The sequence below is a fragment of the Paramisgurnus dabryanus genome, chromosome 11 (assembly GCF_030506205.2).
Source record: "Paramisgurnus dabryanus chromosome 11, PD_genome_1.1, whole genome shotgun sequence".
Classification (NCBI taxonomy): Eukaryota; Metazoa; Chordata; class Actinopteri; order Cypriniformes; family Cobitidae; genus Paramisgurnus; species Paramisgurnus dabryanus.
Genome location: NC_133347.1, coordinates 18,066,799 through 18,090,838, shown reverse-complemented (window position 1 = coordinate 18,090,838; position 24,040 = coordinate 18,066,799). Strand labels below are relative to the sequence as shown.

Here is a 24,040-nt window from a genome sequence, read left to right as displayed (position 1 = left end):
ACAAATTAAGCTTCTAAATACCGTGTGTTTTCCCAGGACGTATGCAATGGAAATATTAAACATTGCTTTATGCAGATGGAAAGGTTCATGTCAGATTCTGGTGCCAATATGCAGGCAAATATTTACTGTAATTTAAAATATGTTTATTTTCCTCCATAATCCATCCAAGCTGGCAGAGTTCTTCTCAAGCCAAGTTTTCGTCATTTATGCCAAGCCGTTAATACTCCAGACTTTCTTAAAGACACACTTTGATTTGTTTTTATTATTACATTTATTTGCACTGTTATTGCACTAGTAAGGCTCAACCATTTACATCTGTTAACACTAATACTCTGTCAACATCAATTTAATAAATTATATACAATACAGTGTTTACAATATAAATCCTCAGATGTTTCTCAATATTGCCATTTTCATCAATATTAATGATATGTGAATGTATAAAAACATGAATAAAAGGGAAAAACAATCTCTTTATCAAACTTTTTTTACTTTTTCTGTCCAAATGCCCGGATTATTCATCATGTAAATATCTTATGTGGTTGTGCTTGCATTTGTGCAGGTGTGGAGAGGCTGTGGAGAAGAACAAGCAGCTCATTACTCCTGATCAGAAAGAGTATCAGCACGAGATGAAGAAAAACTACAACAAACTGAGAGAGAATCTGAGACCCATGCTGGAGCGAAAAATCCCAGAGCTCTATAAACCCATCATCAAAACACGCATTGAAAACAGGTACATCAGCGAGTGCTTGACCTTTGAATCAATCAGTTAGATGGAAATTTCAAGTTCGCGCAGGGAAGAGAAGCATGTTTTTAGACTTTATTGTGAATTTAATGCAAGTTTTAAATTGTGCCCACATTTTGGGAATTCAGCTTATTCACCTTATCCCCTAGAGTTAGATAAGTACTTACTAGGGGTGTGACGGTCATTATATAACTGTGAGACGGACGGTTATAGTTGAACACCGTCATTAGAACTCTATAACTGGCAAAACCGTGCTATAAAAATATTTTTTTTAACATTTTTTATCATAAAGAATTTTTAAATACTATTTAAAACAATTGTTAACAGTCTTTGTTACACGCCCTCTCATGTTCTCACGCAGTGAAAAATACAGAGTGGAGCAGACACTGACAACGCGCTGACATACAGGACAGACCAGGTTTACTTTTGGTTACTTTTGAGATTAAACATATTAAACAAAGTCTCACCTTTGAAATCATCTCTTCCTTCTAGGTAATTTATAGCAACAAATAAACATGAATGACCATAAGAAGGAATGTTGTTTTAACCGTGGAAAGGCATCAGTACACTCCTCTTTTCAAGTTCAAATCCTCCCATGCTAATCTACGAACTCTCCTGAAAGCACATTCACTGCTAGTTGTCTTGCTGTTAATTTGAAATAAACGTAGAGCAAGTAGCTAATCAGTGTCTAGTTTATTCAAATGCCGGTTTCACATCGCAAGCTTGAGCACTGAGCAGCGCGTCTTCGCAGAGCGTTTGTCGCGCGTGGCACACCGGCTGCGTTTGCAGCGCATACTGTGCAGTTTAATAACAGTATAACAATTTCAAGTTCACGTTACTTTCTTTTACATGCATTTATGAGCAAAACCTCTTCAATACGCTTTTTAATCCACATTGTTTTCGTGCTGTTCTGGTCCGTGTAATGACAGATATAGACACAATTACAGACATAAAAAGCCCATGGCACAAATCTGTTTCTCTAAAGATTATTAAGATAGATGATAGATAGAGGATTAATTTATGCTGGGCAGAGAGTGACAGCGCAGTCTTCTGGCAACAGTGTGCTGTTTAAATATTTCAACTTTCTGTTAAATTGCTCAAAGTCATCACTGTTTAAAACACACTTGGCATCACATTCATGATTTTATGGTAAAATGACACTTTCGCGTCAATCCACGAGCATTTAAACAAGCAAAACGTCCCCCCCCAAACCACAGTTATGTTATGAACGGTCACATTTGACTCACGTCATAACCGTCATCACCAATTCTGAAACCGCCACAGCCCTAGTACATACATACCTTTTTCATCTCCGTGCGTGGTGTAATTCTGCCTGATGCAGCCCCCGCTAGCTTAGCTTAGCACAAAGACTGGAAGTGAATGGCTCCAGCTAGCATTCTGCTCCCAATAAGTGACAAAATAACTCCAACATTTTCATATTTATATGTTGTGATTTTGTATAGTCACACCGTGAACAAATAACAAGGTCATATGAGACACAGCCATCTTTTAACCGTATACATTCTGGGAAAGGTATGTATGGACTTATCTAACTCTGGGGGATACGGTGAATAAGCTAAATTTCCTATGTTCCTTTAAGCTTATATGTACACTCAGAAATAAAGGTACAAAAGCTAGGGTGGTACTCTTTTAAAAAGTACACCTTTGTATCTAAAGGCAGGATATTAGTACCTCAAAGTTACATATTGGTATTTCAAATTTACATATTGGTACCTCAGAAGTTCATACAGTACTGTGCAAAAGTCTCAGGTCACCACCACCACCAGACTTGTTGTTTTAGAAGTTTTAATGTCCATCCATATTTATTTTTCAATCTATTTTATTACGATACAAACAGAAAATACAGGAAATATGTACAAAAAATTAAATTTTTAGGACTAAATGTCTTCTTTAGGCATCGTCGTTGTTTAGTTTGACCTCTCTTGGCACTAAACACATTTTGAGCGTTTTTGAGCAGAATGAAGTAAAAGACTAATTTCTTTCATATTAGGATTTAATTTATTTAGGTTTAAGAGATCCTGCATTTTCCTGCTATTGCTCAAGTGGAATGGGATTTTACACTAAAACCTTGACACATCAGTTTACATTTTTATACAGTTTTTAATACTACATACACATTTCATGTATTTTCTAGATGTATTCTATTAAAGAGACTGAGAAACAATTATATATTATCATTATAGCATTGCAAAAACAACAAATCTAATTGTGGCATGGTGGCCTAAGACTTTTGGCACAGTACTGTATGTACTTAAATAATATAAATTAGGACCTTTTTAAAGGGTGCCATCCAAGTGACAGCTTTTGTCTTTATTTCTGACAATGTAGGCATTTAGAGTAGCTATTGGAGTTCAAAAATCCCTGAAGACACAAAAATATACACTGTAATATTGATTGTCTGCCACTGTTATGGACCGATATTTTGATATGGGCATTATTATGATTGTGAGTTATGGTGAGATTGATACCTGTGGATGCAAAGGATCACATTATTGTTTGCTGTTAAATGTACAGTAGAGGATAATTTGAGAGAAACACCTGTTTGCAATTATGCTTGTCAATCTAAATGACTGTTTAATTGTTGCCAACATGAGTCAAATTGGATAGTCATTGGACAAATTGGAGCTAATGCTTGTTAGTGTGTTTGTTGCTGCTGCTAATTCCCATTTCCCATTGTGTTTGTAACAGAGATTCCTTCAAACGGCACAGCCTCCGTCGGACACAAGATGAAAGTTCGTGATTTGAAGAGAATGACCTCTCTAGAGATTATCAAGGGAAGGATGTTGCAGTGTGCCAGGAAACAACAGCTCTGTCAGCTGATATTTAGATGACTCGAGCAGAGTTTCATGCACAGTGTTAAAAACTCCTAAAAATATCATAGATTGTTATATTCTGTATACTGTATATATGATTTAAAATGATGTACAACTGAAGTTTTATTGTTTATTGTTGTCTTTGAACAAAACGCCTCAGCCGGTCAGTTTCCTTTATAGGTTTGTTTGTTTTTACTTGTTGTCTGATTATGGTTCGAATCTTCCTTAGTATGTTACAACATATTGCATTCATAGCTAAAAGGGTTTTGTTACGTGCGACGAAAAATCGTATGTTTATGGAGAGCCAATCTAAACTAATGGACTGCAATATTTCTAATTTACTGAAATGTCATATGTGTCAGGTCTTAATAAAATTTAACAAAATGTGTTTTGAGGACAGCTGGATACATGATGGTAATAAAATATATTTTTTTATTGTTTACATATGTCTAATAGCATCAATCATTATTACGTAGTTACATCGTTTTCTTACATGTATTCTGTAATTGCAGAGATTTATGAGATGGTATTTTGTATATGTAACTTTATTTTATTTATAGAAAATATTGGTAACACTTTACAATAAGGTTCATTAGTTAATATTAGTTAATGTATTAACTAACATTAACATACCATGAGCAATACATTTGTAACAGTCTTTATTAATCTTAATAATTAAATGTTAATTAAATTTAATGTTAAATAAAGCTGTTTGTTGTTTGTTCATGTTAGTTCTCAGTGCATAAACAAGATTTTAATAAAGTATTAGTAATTGTTGAAATGAACATGAACAAAGATTAATAAAGGATGTACAAGTACAGTTCATTATAAGTTCATGTTAACTAATATAGTTAACTAATGAACCTTATTGTAAGTGTTACCAAAATATTTCACTCTCAGCTTAGGTTATTCCATTATTGTGCCCATTAATGTGACCAGCGTTAAGAAAATTCAAGTAAATCAGGTATTGTTAAAGTGGAGTACCTGCAATACGCCCTCATTTTCTCCTATCCATATCTGTTTTCTATTATTTGGATGTATAGTATGAATGACTGGAAATTGTTGTTATGTTAAGTGCCAAAATCATTCCCTTGTGTCATTAATAAAGTTTATTTGTTTTATTCTTCTTAAATCTGACATGAAAATAATACTGTAGCATACTGTAGTTTAGTATTTACTGTAGTGTACTGTACTTTATTGCAGTAATTGTTAATGTATAGAGAAGCTGTAGTAAAAACTGTAGTACTGTGGTAAGATTAAAACACTACAGGATTTTATACAGGTTAGTATAGTAAATTCTAAAGTATACTAAAGTATTTTTCATGTGGGATTGTTTTCCCCATTTGCACTAATGCTTTGTTTTGCTCTTATTGTTTCAGACCTTAAATGTCTTTGTTACACGTTGCTGCTGTGAAAACTGTATGTTGGTTTCGCTGACAATTTCTTTGTGCATAGATCATTACAATTTTAGCAGACTTTATTTCAGTCTGAAAGCACAAAATAATAAATCTATATTTTTAATGTATCAGGGAAATGTACTTCTTAATAAATGGTACAACTGTGTAACCTGTTGTGATGTCAGACTAATAAATGTATTTAAATATTAAATATATTAAAACAGTATAATATACAGTTTATAATATTTATAAATTAGATTATACAAATTTATGGTAATATATAGTTTTCTCAGTCAATCTCTATAACAGTATATGCTGATCACATGTAAATCCTATTAGATACAGCTTTTTATGAATACTAAAGTATATAAACGACAAAGGCAAATATACACTCACCTAAAGGATTATAAGGAACACCTGTTCAATTTCTCATTAATGCAATTATCTAATCAACCATCACCTGGCAGTTGCTTCAATGCATTTAGGGGTGTGGTCCTGGTCAAGACAATCTGCTGAACTCCAAACTAAATGTCAGAAAGGGAAAGAAAGGTGATGTAAGCAATTTTGAGCATGGCATGGTTGTTGGTGCCAGATGGGCCGGTCTGAGTATTTCACAATCTGCTCAGTTACTGGGATTATCACGCAAAACCATTTCTAGGGTTTACAAAGAATGGTGTGAAAAGGGAAAAACATCCAATATGCGGCAGTCCTGTGGGCAAAAATGGCTTGTTGATGCTAGAGGTCAGAGGAGAATGGGCCGACTGATTCAAGCTGATACAAGAGCAACTTTGACTGAAATAATCACACGTTACAACCGAGGTATGCATCAAAGCATTTGTGAAGCCACAACACGCACAACCCTGAGGCGGATGGGCTACAACAGCAGAAGATCCCACCGGGTACCACTCATCTCCACTATAAATAGGAAAAAGAGACTACATTTGCACGAGCTCACCTAAATTGGACAGTTGAAGACTGGAAAAATGTTCCCCGGTCTGATGAGTCTCGATTTCTGTTGAGACATTCAGATGGTAGAGTCAGAATTTAGCGTAAACAGAATGAGAACATGGATCCATCATGCCTTGTTACCACTGTGCAGGCTGGTTAGGCCCCTTAGTGCCAACTGGGCATCGTTTAAATGCCACGGCCTACCTGACCATTGTTTCTAACCATGTCCATCCCTTTATGATCACCATGTACCCATTCTCTGATGGCTACTTCCAGCAGGACAATGCACCATGTCACAAAGCTTGAATCATTTCAAATTGGTTTCTTGAACATGACAATGAGTTCACTGTACTAAAATGGCCCCCACAGTCACCAGATCTCAACCCAATAGAGCATCTTTGGGATGTGGTGGAACGGGAGCTTTGTGCCCTGGATGTGCATCCCACAAATCTCCATCAACTGCAAGATGCTATCCTATCAATATGGGCCAACATTTTTAAAGAATGCTTTCAGCACGTTGTTGAATCAATGTTACGTAGAATTAAGGCAGTTCTGAAGGCGAAAGGGGGTCAAACACAGTATTAGTATGGTGTTCCTAATAATCCTTTAGTTGAGTGTACATTTGCAGTGTAGATAAAAATCCCAGGCTCAACACACAGTATAACTAATAAATCATTTAGAAAAAAAAGAAAATAAGATAAAATCTGAAATTATAATTTACATGAACTTAAATAGGGAGTAAAAGAAAAGGAAAATAAATTAAATAAAAATAAATATTAGGGGCAGTATCACAATAAATCTAATGATGTCAAAAGATAAAGCAGCTCAATAGCAAGCTTTGGAAAAACATTTCAAGTCATTTTTCAATATAAGTAGTGTTTTGTTTTTAAAGAATCTACATTTATAAATGAAATATTTGCTAATTACAATGTTATTAAGCAAAAAAGAATTAACACGCAGTCTTTGGCTACTCCAAATAAAATATGATGTAAAGAAAAAACAAAACTATCAGCAACCACCTCTTTTTCTATCAACCAATCCTGAGTTGATATCCAGAAGAGTTTGGAGAAATTGCATAAAAGAAAGATATGATCCGTGTCTCAACTTCTCGGTGCTGCGTGATGACGCACATTGAACGCGACAGCGTCGTCGGCTTTCCGCGCGTGATAGGTTCTGTCACAGGGAGAAACAGGTTCGTGAAACAACCTTTAGCTTTACATTGCTGCAATGCAACTCACCATCGCTATTATAAGTCCGTTGCAGCACCGTATGTTGCACGTTTCCGCTGAATAAAGTTGAAGAATCAGAAGAGGAAACCAGGAATACAAGTTTAATTACAGAAAACGAAATTAAAGTTGTTCATAGATGCTTTTTCGGAACTCCGTTAATTGCATTGCAGAAATGATTGAATATCTGTCTGTATTAAACCTTTAAAAGCTCTTAATTTGAATTAAAACAGCTTTAAATATGCACACATGCAAGGAAATGATCAATTATAGTGCCTTTAGTCATTACCCTGGAGTGTTTACTGTAACTTAGGTGTTATTTACAGTGAGCGAAGATAATGTCTGTATGTTTAGCGCCCGATCATGTGCTGCTGGTTATAAACACAGCCTATAAAGTTCTGCCTGTGCTCAAAAGAAAACATGACTTAATACTTACAAGCTCTGCTCTTTTAAAATATAAAAGCATTCCCATATAACAATACTGTACTATACTTTTAGTACACAAAATTCCTAGATATGAGTGTTTTTGAAATGTACCATAGTAAATATTAAAGTATTTACTACACTTTATCAATGAATTATATAGAATATATAATAACAAAGTGTACTGATTACTATAATGTACTAAAGTAAATTGTGAAGTTAAGAAATAATAGAATTTAACATATTTTGAAGAAGAGTATTTAATAATTTTAGATGAAGAATAGTATGAACAGTATATACACATCTGCATTTTATGCCATAATAAAGATACATAAACAAACTTATGTAATGATTTCTTTTGCATTTTTTATTACAGGGCATTAAAAACCTAAGGACAAGATGAGTGTCATTTTGTAAGACAATGAACTATGTAAAAGGAATTTGGTTTATGTTAAAATTGTTTTACATCAGTCTACTCCTAATGGGATTTCAGGATATAGTTCTGCCTATAGAATACGATTAGATATGGAAAGTAGCCATCAGCCTGATCTGGACCCTAATAAAGATGATCTGCCTTTGCGGGCTAACATGAACCATATGCTTGTTCGACACTATGTGCTTGACCTGACTGTTCACTTCCAAAGGAAGGTCATTGGTGGCAGTATTGTTCTTTTTCTGGAGCCAGGAGAGGGCTTTTGCAAACAAGTTGAAACAGGATCTGTATCCAACACACCGGTACAAGACGTATCTCCTAAAGACGATGGCACCACGTCTGAGCCAAATTACATAATACACCATTCGAGTAAAGAAAGTAACATCAGTAATTTCCTGTGGGATGATGAGAGTGAAGATTTCACCTTGGTGCTGGATTGTTGTGACCTGGTGGTGTCCAGAGTAGAAGAGTTGGATGTGACCACAGTACTTAACAAAAACCAATCAGATGCAAATGCTGATCATTCATCTTGCAGCCTGGTGCAAAAACTGGTCTCTATGCCTTCAGCCTACTGGAAACAGCAACATGATCTATATCTCCAAACTAGTGGTTGCCCTACTGTCATACATGCAAAACCTCTTCAGTTCCACATGGACCAGTGGAGTCTTCAGATCAGAAAGGAGGGGGTTTCGTCTCCCTACGCGTTCCCGTGCGCCCTCAAAATCTGGTATGAAACTAAACCCACAGGTGGCTCTGTCAGGTGGACGAAAGACCAGGATGGCAGGTGCGTTTATTTACATATACCCACAAACTTTTCCAGGATATGCTACTGACACGTGATCTTTAACCTTTAGATGCTGTGTATATACAATGGGCTCACCCATCAACAACAGAGCCCTCTTTCCATGCCAAGAACCTCCTGTTGCCATGTCAACGTGGCAAGCGCGAGTGCGGGCACCATGTGATTACACAGTTTTAATGAGTGGTGAAAATCAAGCCTTTCCTGAGACCGCAGAGACAGGTAGAGTTCAAACCATTTGCCTATAATGTCACTCCGGCCAAAGCTGAACTTTACTGTTTTTTGCAGGAGTTTTACAGTGGGATTATTATGTTACAATGCCAATGCCAGCCTCGACCTTCACCATAGCAGTAGGTCGGTGGATGGAGGCTGGTGTAAAAACAGAAGAACCTTGTGTCCAGGCGCCGTTGTAAGTTCATCTCATTCAAATGTCAGTCTCAAAGTTAATGAAGTAATTGTGTTTTATGCATTAATTCAATAAACGTGCTTGCAAATTAGCTGTGTATTTATGTACCTCAGACATTCTGTTTGGGGTTTGTATTAAAAAGTATTCATACAGTACATTGTTTTGTAGATAATTGCAGTATTTTATTAAGTGTGCAAAGTCATTTTTTTGCATTGTGAACTTTATTACATTTTACATAAAAAGGTTTTCTGAGCATTAACAATTTAGATGAAACAGTAATTTGGCCTTTGTGCCATGATTATGTGTCTACCCAGAGAAAATGTTATTGTCATATTGAAATTTTCAGACTTGGAAAATCTGAGCTCAGTTTGTGACACTGTTGGAATTTTGTTCTGGAATGTAGACATTTGTAAGATTGCTCTTTTTTTCAGGGGAATATCTTAGACACAGAATACTTAAAGAGGACATGTCATGAAAATCTGACTTTTTCCATGTTTAAAGGGACACTTCACCCATTTGCATTAAGATTTGTATAGTTAGAACCCCACTCATGTTTTTGAATGGTCATGCATCATTCCCTCTGTTTCCACTGAGACAGGAGAAATATGGATTTCATTGTTGCACTTCCTTCTTTCAATGATGTAAAAATCATCATTTTGCATCATTGAAAGAAGGAAGTCCAATATCTTTGTAGAGGGGGTGAGACTACAAACACTCATTTTCTCTGTCAAATAGGCACCAAATTCTAAATTTATGTTACATTTCGACTACAAATATGATCCACTTTTAATAAAGATTAATGTTTTCACGGGTGAAATGCTCCTTTAAGTGCTATAATTGGGTCCCCAGTGCTTTTATCAAACTATGTGAAAATGTGAAAAAGATCAACCCAATAACTTAGTTTTGGTAAACCATTCTCTGCAAGCATGTGAAAAAATAGGTCATTGAAATTTGGCTCCCCTTGTGATGTCAGAAGGGGATAATACCGCCTAATCTGCACTATCCAACCACAACACTGCCATTTAGTGCAGTGATCAGCTAATTTGCATTTTAAAGGACACACCCAAAATGGCACATTTTTGCTCACATCTACAAAGTGGCAATTTTAACATGTTATAATAATAATAAATTATCTATATGGTATTTTGAGCTAAAACTTCACATACGTACTCTGGGGACACCAAAGATTTATTTGACATCTTAAAAAAAGTCTTGTGAAATGTCCCCTTTAAGCAAACGTTTACATTGTCTCTACATTTTATTAAATTGCTGTCTATGAGAACAAATTAAGATATTAAAGCGATCTAATCTTGTAGCATAGAAGATGCATGCTGAGTGTCATGGCAACCGTAAGTCTCCCTAATGCCACATCTTTTTTGTGCTGGATTAAAGCCTAAAACTTTAGTCCTATTATCTCGCTTCATTGCAACCACTTGCACTTGCGTTAATAAGGGTAACTATAGTGTATTTTGCATTTTGCTATATATTTGGATTTTTCTATTTTGCAGTGTTCCTCTGGATTACTCACAATCTGGACCTGCAGATGTACGTCAGGAGAATGTAAGATGTTCAATAAAACAGGAAGATGATGAACAATTTGTTTGTTCCCACATGGATTATCCCTGTCGCTTCATGGTCAACACTGCTAGGACGCAGGCTGTTATTCCCTACCGGGTATTTGCCCCACTGCATCACCTGCAGAGGGCAGAAAAAATGGTTGTACCCCTTCTGCCGCTCTGTCTGTCTGCGGCCTACTTTGCTCTTGGTCTCCATCCGTTCTCACGCCTAGATGTTCTCATTGTTCCCTCAGGGTTCTCCAGCCTCGGCATGGCCAGGTAAAGATGCTATATCTCTAAAGATATAGTGCATTTATTACAGGTTTATTGAAAGGTGTAATATCTTTGATTGGTTTGCAAGTGATGCATTCATACAGTAATTACTGCATGAACTGATTTTGTTTAGTTTGGCTACATAATGATACGGTAAAATGTGTTATATTTATAGCTTTATAATACCTTATATAACGCATTACCGGGACACTCCACTTTTTAAAAAATATGCTCATTTTCCAGCTCCCCTAGAGTTAAACATTTGATTTTTACCTTTTTGGAATCCATTCAGCTGATCTCCGGGTCTGGCGGTACCACTTTTAGCATAGCATAGCATAATCCATTGAATCTAATTAGAGCATTAGCATCACGCTAAAAAATAACCAAAGAGTTTTGATTTTTTCCTATTTAAAACTTGACTCTTCTGTAGTTACATCATGTACTAAGACTGACGGAAAATTAAAAGTTGTGATTTTCTAGGCCAGTGGTTTTTAAACTGGGGGCCGCGAGATGGTGCCAGGGGGGCCCCAGTTTTATGACATTTTGTGAAATACATTAATTTATCATGAATTCTGTGTAATTAAACCTAAAAAAATAAGGCTACTAACCAAAAGCACTACTTTTTTGTATAATTTAATGTTTTTTTATTAAAATGTTGAGTTTTAGAACAGTTTTTGTCACACATTTTTTTTGGGGGGCCGCGAAGGAATTCACAGTACACAAGGGGGGCCACACACTGAAAAAGTTTGGGAACCACTGTTCTAGGCCAATATGACTAGGAACTATACTTTCATTCTGATGTTATAAGCTGGCGTAGTGATATTACGTACTGCCCGAAAATAGTCCCCTTGGTTACTTTCAATAGCAGGGACTATTTCATGCTGCGTAATATCATTGCTCCTCCTACAGCAGGAGTGGGGAACCCTGGGTCCTGGAGGGCCACTATCCTGCAGAGTTTAGTTTAAACCCTCATCAAACACACCTGAATTTAATTTCCAAGTAATCCTGAAGACTTGAATTAGATTTTCAGGTGTGTTTAATTAGGGTTGGAACTAAACTCTGCAGGAAAGTGGCCCTCCAGGACCAGGGTTCCCCATCCATGTCCTACAGCCATGTTACGGCAGCAAAGGCCTTGATTATTGCGCCAGAATGAGAGTATAGTTCCTAGCCATATCTGCCCACACAATCACAACTTTTAATTGTCTGTCGATCTTAGTACATGATGTAACTACAGAAGAGTCAAGTTTTGATTAAGAAAAATATTGAAACGCTTTGGTTATTTTTTTAGCGCGATGGTCTAATCAGATTCAATGGATTAGGCTAAGCTATGCTAAAAGTGGTACCGCCAGGCCTGGAGATCAGCTGAATGGATTCCAAAACGGTTAAAATCCAATGTTTAACTCTAGGGGAGATAGAAAATGAGCATATTTTCAAAAAAAGTGGAGTGTCCCTTTAATATGCAAAGACAAGTATAAGTAATTGCAAGTTGATTTCTAGAAAAAAGGGTAAAGCGTTCTCAGAACATTGCAACCAGCATGACAAACACATTTGGGTCTTTTGCCAGTGCATACAATTCAAGCTACAGTATGCATTTTTGAGGATGTGTGCATTATCTGGGAATCAGACCCATGACCATAGTGTTGCTAGCATTACACACTACCAGTTAAGCTAGATGAAAACTGGACCACGTGGGGTTTCACCACACACTCGCTTTGTTTCTGTAAACTACAGTATGAGCATTTTAGAATCTCATCATCAGTTGTAACTTAAACAGTAACTTGTCTGTTGCATAGCAGAGGTTTCTAATAAGGACTCTATGGATATCAAGCCACTACTTGGCAGCTGCACCCATTTGATTCCTGTTTGGCCTTTGGTCATTAGCCATGAGGATGCCACAGTGTTTACGGATTGGCTGATTTAAATGGTGTTTTTGGCCAACCACACTGTTTGTTTAGTAATCTGTGTGGCATGAGGTGGTGATAACCTACTGGATCTCTGTAAATGGCTGCTTGATGAGTACAGTGAAACTCATTTAACTTATGTTTTTTGGGAAGGCCACTGTTTAGGAAACTTTTCAATGAAATGTTTGTGCAGCGACTTTTAAGCTTCATACCCTGTCAGGTTTAACTGGAATATTAGGAATATCAGTCAGTTTTCAGTCAGCAAATGTTGCATTTGGGTGGCCATACATGTTCCCGTATTTCCCAGCATCTCCGTGTCCAGGAATAAGTAATACACAGGATATGAGGTCATGACACGTATGCAGGTTTCAGCTTTTTACTTGAAGAAAATTTCACATTCTTATTAACAGTGGACATGCATACAGCAGACCCTCCTGTTTTTCTTTTCCTCAATTACATACTCCCTTCTTCTTGAGTTAATGTGGAGTCATCATTAAAGTTTTTTTGTTGATGTCTGCAGGATATTTACTTATAGTGGCCTCACCGATTTATTACAGCTTAGCCTCCCTATACAAGATCAGCCAATTGATGACAGAAATATGCATGTGTGCGGGAGAACCGATATTTTCACTCCCTCTCCTCTGCCCTGTATGGGTCACAGCAGTAGACAGCCAGTCGGCCCTTCTCTGGGGAACGGTATAATCCATCGAGTCTTTTTTAAAGCCGAATCAGACCAAAAGAGTGATTCAACAAAGTACTTTTGGGGCCGAGAGAAGGGGCACTTTGAGATGCCGGTCCCCCAGGATGTGGGAGAGGATGTGTGGATTATTCCCAGCAACAAAAGCCATTCGCTCCTGGAAGCACTTCAGAGACGAGAGCCGTTTAATCTCGAAATTGGGAAGTATGTGGGCCCAAATCCTTGGGGCCTGGCCAATATCTGCTTTTATATCATGCTTGTTCATTTGCAGCTGGGGCTTTGGACGTGGCAGTGGTGCTGGTGGTTGTTCTCTGGAGGGCAGGAAGTAAAGATTATTGAGGTCAAGACAGGGCAGACCTGATAGTGTGTGCTTTGCCTCCTCCCAAATACCCACATGACTTCTGTCCCGAAGCACAAAACTGCAGGGACATTATTCTTGGCTTAAACTGAATCTGATTCGCAAGATCCTGGAATCTGATGACAGCCTTTTTGAAAATTCAGGAAATATTTCCCAGAAGAATGTCATCAGCATTCCGTCCTGTGTATTGCTGACTGATCACGTAGGGAAGGTCTAGACTGCGGCTATGAAATGACGTTCGCTGAGATATTCGTATCTTCAGATCTTCAGCACGTCATGGGCCATATTGCTAGAGACTCACAGGAAGGGCACAGCACTTTCCTCAGCTTTGAAGGCGGTCAGTTTCAGGTCCCTTAACACCTCTTTTACGCCACAGCAGGACATTGTAGGAATGCTTCTTGTGCCAAATGTGCAAATATGGGCATTGCCTTTTTTCAAGAGACGCTGAAGGCTTTCACAGCTTGGAGAAAACTGATATTTTTGTGTGTGTTATTCCCACGTTATGTCGGTGATGTAAGGTGTTTACAAAGACAGTAGGTGGGTAAAAGCTTTAACTGCTGATGTCTTTTATGTAGATATCAAAGCTTGTATTGTTAAAGCTGCCAAAGCATCTATTCAATCGTCACTGGCTTATTGAAGTACGGTAAGAAAAGTGATTTTGAGTGATTCAAATATTTGCATATAAAGATAGGGTAAGGTAATGGCTAATGCATTCCAATACACATTTCGGAGTTTTTATAACTTAAATAGGCATTTTACATTCATGCATTTTGCATTACATTTAAATTATGCATCCGGCTCATATTGCATTTAAGATTTTACATTATATCAGTACACGTATGTGTTCCCTGGGAATCACATTTGTTAACTAAATGCTCTATCAGTTGGCTACAGGGACAAAATATGCCATGTCTGTGGGTCCCCAGGGACCAGATTGAGGGATGTTTTTGGTTTATCCTGATCAATAATACATATACCATTGCTCTCTGACATGCATACATTCATTTTGAGTCAAAATGAACTGTCACCCATTATGATTGAATTATGCGCTCCATCTGGATTATGGCCTTTGAGTGGTATTGGGGAAATAAATGCTTTTATTGGATCGCTTTATTTTGTCGAAGCCGAAGGAAAGAGCTGGTGGTTAAATTCAGCTCGGATCGTTTGAGACTTACAGCCTGGAGGGCATCCATTCTTCATATTTCACTTTTTTAATAGGTAGTCAGCAATCGCACAGTGCTAATAAAAAAGAAATTTGTGTTCATTTGCCTGAGGTGCTACGTTAGCTGTTTGAGAGCTTTTCGAGATATTTAATCCCCAAAAGAATGGGGAAGGTTAAATAGAAGTCTAAACATTTTACAAGGTTTACTAAGTATATTAGTATGACAAATCTCCTTTTAAAATGATTTTGGTATTCAAATCACTGATTATTATGTAAACTCTTCAAAGATGAACAAAACACAGTTTTTCTCATTTAAAATATGCACCGCCCACATGCAGCAGATTTGGGATTCTAGATGTTTAAAGGCGAATTAATCATCCGTCTTACATCCTTCTGACTCACCAGAGTGTTATAGTACAGCTCCATGAAATAAATTATTGGATTTTTGTGTTGTTAATAACACAAGCATTAGGTGGACCAGGGGGAATGAAAAAGCAAAAACATTATTTAAATATAAACTCGCATTTTAATATCTGCCTTTCATAAGAGTTCGCTGCTGCATGAAATGTCCTCATTATAATCAGCCTGCTTCTGCCTTTAGTTGTTAAAATTGGTTTTGGTCTATTTAGTCTGTTTAGATTGGACAGCCTGATTGAGCTACACACTTAAACATACCAAACTACACAACATCACTTCTTTTTTTTTGTCAGCTTCAACAAAAACCCTTGTAAATCAATAATTCTGTTGAGATATTCTCAGGCTTTTTGAAATGGTTACAAGTATTTTTTTTTTAATACGTTCTTATTATATAGCGATCAAGGTTTATTGTGTTACGTTGAAGCATTTGTTTGCTTACACGTTTGTCCTGTAGCCGTAAAATGACTATATCGGGAAAGGAAAGCGGAGTCCCATGGGTGCGTAGTGTAATGTGGGCGAAGGATGTGAAGCTTTTGGAATGTGCTGGACTAGTCAGGGAACTAGGGAGGTTGAGATAACAGCACCTAAATAGCCCTTTCTCTTTCTTTTTTTCACTCCCTCTCTTTTTACTTTCTCTTTTCTGTCCTCTCTGATTGCTGAGTAACCTAAGAAGTGTGTGAGAGAGGGCGTTTTTTCAGACCGGGGCATGAAAGACAGCTGTTAATCAAATTGTCAAGAATGAGATGTTTTTCTATCCGTGTGCAGAAAGGCTTTTCTGACCTTCTTTGCGTGTCGTGCACACAAAAGCACCCGGCGAATGAAAGAATTCAGAGCATGCCTGCACCTGGATAGCAGGGAAGTGCAGTTTAAAAGCAGTTCAGTCATTTCAGTACGGTGTACTGTATGTACGTTAAGCAGTTTCTTAAAGGAATTTTGAACTTAAAGGAAAATTTAAAACTACCACAAAATGTACTCACCTAAAGCTATCTTTGGTGTATGTGACTACCTTTCTTCAGCTGAACACATTTACAGTTATATTAAATGATAACCTGGCTCTATATATACTGATCCATCCATAATCAGATAAAGGAATCCATACGGCTCTGGAGAATTAATATACTGTATGTCTTTTGAAGTGAAGCCATACGTTTGTAAGAAAAAAAATCTTATTTTGAGCATAATTACCGACAATACACAGCGTTTGAATGTAAACAAACACATATAGATAAAAAATGGCAGCACACTGGCTCCAGGTTGATACGTAAGACAGTCAATGGTTCTCACCACGAGTCTTGTGGCTAGTCGTCATATGCATTGTGACAAAACATGCAGTCATGAGACCTGCAAGGACCAATGATCAGCTTACGTACCGACGTAGACCTGATGTGCTGTCTTTTTTGGTCTACTGTGGGTCTGTTTACATTCTTCAGCTGAATAAAGAAGTCATATAAGATGGCATTAAGATTGGTAAAGCACAGGGTAATTTTCCATTTTGGTGAACTATTCCTTTAAATTTACCACAAAATATAAACATACTTTTCAAAGTACGGAATATATGTAAAGTGTAGTTTTAGAGAGTGTTGTTGTATTTTTATGTTTAGGGCTGCACAATAACTAGGCAAATAATTATCACGATTATATTGCTCAAACTTTTGGTCACGATTTAAAATCATGATTATTCTTCTATTCACTTCAGTATTGTAATTACACTTTACATCCATGTATATAATATTCTATATTTTATATATATTTTAAAATATTTTATTGTTTTGTGATATTCACAGCTCCCGTTTTCTTAGGGGTTGTGCACACCAAAACTTTTAAACGCGGCTGAAAATGCCTGGACAATGCCGAATGCCAGCTGTTTTTCAGCTGAGTGCCAGCTTTCTTCAGCTAAGTGCTTTGGTAGCTCTGATTCGTCAGTTGTGAGTTGGTTGGTTGCTGTGATACTCGTCCCGCCCCTCCTCCACTGTGATTGGACGGCCGCGTGAGAACTGACATTGACGAGCAGAGCTTTTCATCCAAAGTTGAATTACGGCGGGCGTAAAAGCTTTGGGGTGCACGCCCCCCTAGATCTTTTTAAAACATTTCAAATCATTTCGCAAAATTCCGCATAGATTTTGCAAAAGAAATCCGCAGTAATAGCAAAAAATAACTCTGTGTACTGTTAATGCAAACTCCATGTAGTTCTCACTTCTCAACCACTGATGCAATAAAATTTCAGTTTTTGTATTTTTATATTATTACTTTCTTGTATATTACATAACTCATCATTTAATGCCGTGCTAGTATCTGTCCCATTACTTTCTTTGTTTATTTTTTAGTTTGTGTTTTTTAATAGTTATTTTTTAGTTTTTCAGATTTGTGATTCTAAATGTTTAAAGGCGAATCATCCTGGCTCATCAGAGTGTTATAGTACAGCCTCATGAAATAAATTATTGGATTTTTTTAGTTGTTAATAACACAAGCATTAGGTGGACCAGGGGTAATGAAAAAGCTAAAAACATTTTTTAAATGTACACTCACATTTTTATATCTGCTTTTCATAAGGGTTTGCAGCTGCATGAAATGCCTTATTATAATCAGCCTGCATCTGCCTTCAGTTCTGTTACTTAACTCATTGTCATTTAATGTAGAGCTAGCAACTTACCTATCACTTGTTTTTAGAAATATTTCTTAGTTTTAAAATAAACCATTTACAGATTGTGTGATAGGGATGCAGGTGCATTCAGTTATGCTCCTCCCATAATATAACATAAGCACTTTTGCGTCACTCATTGTTTTTGTGTGTGTATGTTGACTTCTTACGCACCTTGTTTGTGACTTGAACATATGATTTGTCATATCAACAACTTTGGAGCTTCTCTTTTGCACCTAAAGGCAGCACAAAATCTATTTCCCTTTTCTGTTCAAGCATTTTAAAGAGCACCTATGGTCCGATTCACGATTTTACATTTTTTTGGTATGTAAGTGTGTATTAGTACATGTTAATGATATGCAAAAGGGTCAAATCCCAAAGTAAACGAATGACGTGAGTTATCGTCTCCCACGTAAATCTCTTTTCTTGGACAACAACAAACACACGGATTGTAAGCAACAGTTTACTTCCCGGGATTGGTGATGTAGAGAAGACCGACATTATCATAATTCCTCCCGGTTCGGACTCAGCCTGTAAGTTAACTCATGTTAGCATTGCATTGTGCGCAAATCTTTCAAACATGGTAAGGAGCGTCACATTTCCGGTTGACGTCAGAGGTATTCAGGCCAATCACAACGTACAGATTAGCTGGACAATCAGGGACATGGTGCTTTTTAAATCGATGCGTTTTGTACAAAATCTGTTTAAGCAAGAGTGTGAAATCTGGAGCTACAAAAATATAAGTAAACAGTGTGTTTTTTAACCATAAACCACGCGAACACATTATATTATACCAAATACACAAAAAACATTGTTTTTTTAGTAATAAAATAGGTGCTCTTTAAAAGTAATAGACAGTGATTTAGAGAGCAAGATGTTATTATTATTACATTCCTGCCTTATTATCAGGGGCCTTTGCTTCCTTGTTTTATCAGTCTCAGAGAAGTTAACCCTTTTTCTAGTGGTGTGTTCTTCTGATTCATATCCCTGCTTATAACCACATTTTCATTGACATAGTATAAATAAAGCCTGTTTCAAACCAAACCCATATACTGGAGTTGAAAAGCCATATAAACCAACAAATGGATAGTGCGTTGAAGAACAGAAAGTCTAAGGGCGTGTTCATACAGTAGTTTGGCTCTTTTAGTTCGGACCAAAATAGAAAACAATGTAATAAGTTCTGGTTCGCTTAGCATTCACACTGGCATTTTATCAGCCAACCTAAAGATAGCGAACCTCAATGTGTAAGGATAAGGTCACCACCCAATTGGTCTGCTTTGATGAGAAATGTTATGCGACAGAACTTCAATCATCCACGACTTCAATGCTGCATGCTGGAATTAACATGCTCATTTATGCGTTTTTATACAGAGGTATTGGGCCCTATCTTGCACCCAGCGCAATTGACTTTGTCAGTGACGCATGTATCATTCGTATTTTGCAACGGCGCACAGCGGGTTTTTCCCTCCACAGACGCACGCCGACAAACTAGGGAATGAACTTGCGCTCCCTGGGCGTTTCAGCGCAAAAAAAGAGGCGTGTTCCGGCGCAAACCATCCCTGATGCTATTTTGCAGTTTCAAAAAACAATTGCGCCACTGACCAGAAAAAAAAAGTTTAAAGTCAGTGGCGCGTTGCGCGTTGTTCATTATGCTGTATTAAGGGCGCATGCTTGACCATAATGTATAGTGTGCACAACGCGCATACACTTTGCATCTAATCTACACAGATGCAACAATTATTTTTGCAAATCATAAATTGTTACACTAAAAAATATTAATACACGAGATAAGGGGAATCATAGTGGTGAGCATTGTGGTGATAGTTTTTATTTATTGTGTGGCTGCGTTAAAAAATTCTCATGCAAAAAACGATTAAAATATTTTCATAAGTTTGTTGTGTGGCTGTATTACGTTTATTTTATGTAAATAATAATTTAAATGTTTTCATAAGAAACCTTAATGTATATGAACTTGATTTGTTAGTCTACTTTGGGGTTGGACCTTGCGTTTCTTGGGTCCGATTTCAAAGCCCCCAAACCCTTTCAGCGGTGAGGGTGGACGCAGCGATGTCCTCTGCTGGCGTCAGGTCCTGAGGCAGATCCACCTCCCGTTACACGGCGTGCCCAATTTATGCTGGCAAGCTTGGGATTCCCCCGTACAAGGACGTCGGTCTCCTCGGCTGTGAACCGCTCCTGGCGTGCGCCTGGTAAATCCGTCATAATAATAGCAACCCGCCACGGAACTTGCGCCCTTGCGTTTAAAGGGAATGTTGGATAGCGTTCTGATTGGTTTATTTGACGTTACGCCCAAACCACACCTATGAATAATGAACCTACTTCAGACCAACCCCTTATTGATTTGCGCCCGGCGCAAGAGTTATTTCTCACGCCGGGAAAATAGCAACAGCGCCCAAGATCCGCCCACAAACTCACTTGCGCGTTGCGCTTCGCACTTGCGTTTCAGATCGTTAAAATAGGGCCCATATTGTTTTTGCACACACTGCTCATTCCACTGTAAAATTTTGTGATATCACATCCTGTTTTTGGTTTGTTGCACGTTTCTGGTCCAAGTCCGTTCACTTATCAGTTGAACCGCACCAGAGTTCGTTTGGAAGTGGACGGGACCCACCTTTCCAATTGTTTAGTGCACACCAAAGTTCGGGTGGCAGCATTCACATTTACTCAAATGAACCGCCCCAACCAACAATCGCACCAGAGTTTGTTTTAATCGAACCAAACATGTCAAGAATGAACACGCTTTAAATGAATCAAATCAGTATTGCACAGAGAGAGTTAATTTGGCCCTAGAGCTGACTTAAAGCCGTAGGAGTGGCAGTAGACGCTGGTAAACTAGAGAAAAACCTAAGATTGGAAGTTGCTAGAGGAGGATCTACCATAAAGAAACCGAGAATGGATGAGGTCATTCAACGACTGGTCAGATGTCCTGCTATACGTACACTGATTCATTCAAATCAAATCAAATCAAATTTTATGTGTCACATACAAAGTACGGCATGCATTGTACATTTCTTTTATCTGTGCATTATTATGTGCATGTTATTTCAAACAAAGTAGCAAGCAAGCAAGAAGCGGCAAAAGAAGTTAAAATGATCAAAGATCCATCCATCTACCTACCTACACTGTAGGTATGACACTATACCAGTGTCTGCCATTTTGTGATTGCATATTAGTACATCAAAGGTACATATTGGTACAAAATAAATAGATATCTGTACCTAAATGGTACATATTAGGAAAGGGTTCTGCCCTAGTGACAGCTTGGGACAATTTTTTGACCATTCTTTCTGACAGTGTAGGTAGGTAGATGGATGGACAGATCTTTTATCATTTTTTACTTCTTTTGCCGCTTCTTGCTTGCTTGGCTTGCTTGCTACTTTGTTTGGAATAACATGCACAATAAGATAAAAGAAATATACAATAATGTCATGATGATTTAAGGCTGTCATTCCACACGTGTTAGAAATCTGCATTCTTGACCAATGGCCTCACACATCATAAAGTTCTGAAGGATGCAAGGAAGCTCACATAATGGGACCTTGCATACTGTAAGCCTTATGCTTTACATAAACATCTGCTGCCGCTTCTCATTCCGGATGGTCTTTCTGGCACTGATGAGAGCCCCCGGCTCTGTTTACGCACGCTCTTCGGCAAGCGTCTAAAACGCTAATGCGGAGCAATCAAGTTAAAACGCTGCCAGGAGGCACTACACGATAAACATCGACAGCAATTCAAGTGAGATTCCCACTTGGTGGGTAGTACGTCGACATATGGATTGCATTGTTCTGGTGATCTGTAGCAGGCCTTGGTGATAAAATCCAGTGTTTGCGAATCCAGATTGTCTCTCCACTACGGCAGCCTCTGTGTGCGTGGGTATTTATTTTCAGGATTTCTTGTTTGACACATGTGATCTGCCCTAAAAAGGACTGGCATGCAAAGAGAGCCCCTCTGGATCTGCAGAGAGAATCACACCTCATTTTTCAGACCCTCAACGTAATCTGCTGTCTAGACGGGAATACCACCCATTTAAAGTCTGTAAGCCAGAGAAAGTGAGGAGGCCAGTGGTAGATCCATTTCGATCTACAAAGTTCAGACAGGTTTTGTGCCTAATAAACTCATGCAGTCGAGCTGAAGAGAACGGGAAAGAAAATAAGACACAAGGAGAACGAATCAATACAGCCAGAGCTTTGGTTGAGCTATTTTGAAGTAGGGTGAAGATAAAGATGATGTCCAAATATCTGAAACAGCACTGGCACATACAATTCTTATTGAGGATTGGTGTAGCCTTATGGTTAATACTCTGCTAAATGAAGGGTTCAAAGATTGAATCCCACTATTTAAATAGCTTCTGACTATTGCATTTAAACAGTTTGTGATCATTAAATGTTGATTTTAATGTTAAAAATGCATGTGCATTTGAGGACATTATTTAAATTTGTTTATTTGTTTGGTGTTAATCTATAACCATTGAGCCAATCATTGGTTTACTTTACATACTGCATTTCTATGAAACACAAGGGGTTAAGCAAATCTAAGTTTCTTTATAAAAGTGCTTTTGGTGTATGTCGAAGGTGAATGATAATATCACATGTGCCTGAGTTGTGTAATATCATATCATGACAAGATGCATGTACGCACAATCTTTGTTGTTAAAAACAATAAGGGTTAAGGTTGAAATTAGGTTAAGTACATTACAAGGTAACAAAAATGTGTGTCTTAGTTGTTGTAGGTCTTCCTTGACAAGAATAGGTCATATTTACACAGGAAGCATGCAGAGCTGTTATAAAGTCCTCTTTCACAGATTCACTCACCAAGTGCAGGCAAACAACAGGGCAGCTGTTATACAAAGAACATGTGGAACAGTCATTGGTTACATCATCTCATTTGCATGTACAGTATGACCCCTCTTACATCTACTTGTGGCTTTGTTTATTAGCCTGGCCAATGAAAAATATTAGACTTGTTTCAGGTTAGAATTCCCTCTTGAACATGGAGTTACTTTTCATGTATTTCTTTTTTTGTTGGATAAAGTTTCATTGTAGAATCGTAGCTATTGCACACGCGCTAGAACTGCATAAAATACATATTTAAAGAAATACAGGGTACAACAAACAAAATGAGGCTAATGCCGCCTTTCCAGACTACAATACAAACAATATCCGATAAACCGGAAGTCATTTATTTTTTCCCACGGTGAGTCGGACAAGTGCTGCATGGGGTTGCGATCGTCTTTGGATGCGAAATTTTCAGATCCGATACACGGGAAGTTAGCGGGTTACTGGTAATCTTGCAAATAAGCCCATTAATTTTTCCAATAGACTTTTGAGTTATCGAAAAAAAAAATGTTAGTTTTCACAGATAAACACAACTTTTATAAATTTAAAGTCAAAATTTGGCATTTTATATTTCATCCAAAAGTCTATGGGAATAACGAGGGACGAGGGATAACGGCGATCATGGATTACTGCCAAGGGGCAACCTTACAATCTCTCTAATGAAACCAAGTGACTGCAATTCATCGACTGGCCGCTTGAGGCTGGCTCCAAAAGGGAGTCAATTGCCATAGACTCCCATGTTACAAATGCCCAACTTTACAGTAGAAAATAATATGTTTATAGCCTGGTACAAAAAGTGTTTTTGGTCTATATAGCAAATTTTGCCCTGTGAGGGGGGTGAATTTGTTTGTAACTAATTCGTTTAAAATATATTAAGCCTTAAACTTCTGCATAATTAAGGGCGTGGCCGCTAGACTCGCGATAGGCGGGCGTGGTTTTACCTCAGCTTCACACATGTCCTGCCTCTTTACCCA

At 37.7% G+C, this 24,040-nt stretch overlaps 2 protein-coding genes across 5 annotated transcripts in view; both read left to right on the top strand.

Annotated features, from left to right (window-relative positions):
• Positions 1 to 4,709, top strand: part of dock8 (dedicator of cytokinesis 8) — a 51,712-nt gene extending 47,003 nt beyond the window's left edge. For 3 of the 4 annotated variants that reach the window (XM_065247213.2, XM_065247209.2, XM_065247214.1), the window contains 2 exons: positions 563 to 733; positions 3,455 to 4,709. In XM_065247213.2, the coding sequence (XP_065103285.1) occupies positions 563 to 733; positions 3,455 to 3,506 (223 nt within the window). In that variant the 3' untranslated portion in view covers positions 3,507 to 4,709. Of the gene's footprint in view, positions 1 to 562; positions 734 to 1,106; positions 1,164 to 3,454 lie in introns of all 4 variants that reach the window. The other variant, XM_065247210.2, reaches the window with a different exon arrangement.
• Positions 4,710 to 7,004: 2,295 nt separating this feature from the next.
• aopep (aminopeptidase O (putative)) overlaps positions 7,005 to 24,040 on the top strand; it is a 91,979-nt gene continuing 74,943 nt past the window's right edge. Inside the window, exons 1-5 of the mRNA XM_065247207.2 lie at positions 7,005 to 7,116; positions 7,950 to 8,790; positions 8,861 to 9,027; positions 9,094 to 9,214; positions 10,720 to 11,046. Coding sequence (XP_065103279.1) covers positions 8,099 to 8,790; positions 8,861 to 9,027; positions 9,094 to 9,214; positions 10,720 to 11,046 — 1,307 coding nt within the window. The 5' untranslated portion in view covers positions 7,005 to 7,116; positions 7,950 to 8,098. The remainder of the gene's footprint in view (positions 7,117 to 7,949; positions 8,791 to 8,860; positions 9,028 to 9,093; positions 9,215 to 10,719; positions 11,047 to 24,040) is intronic.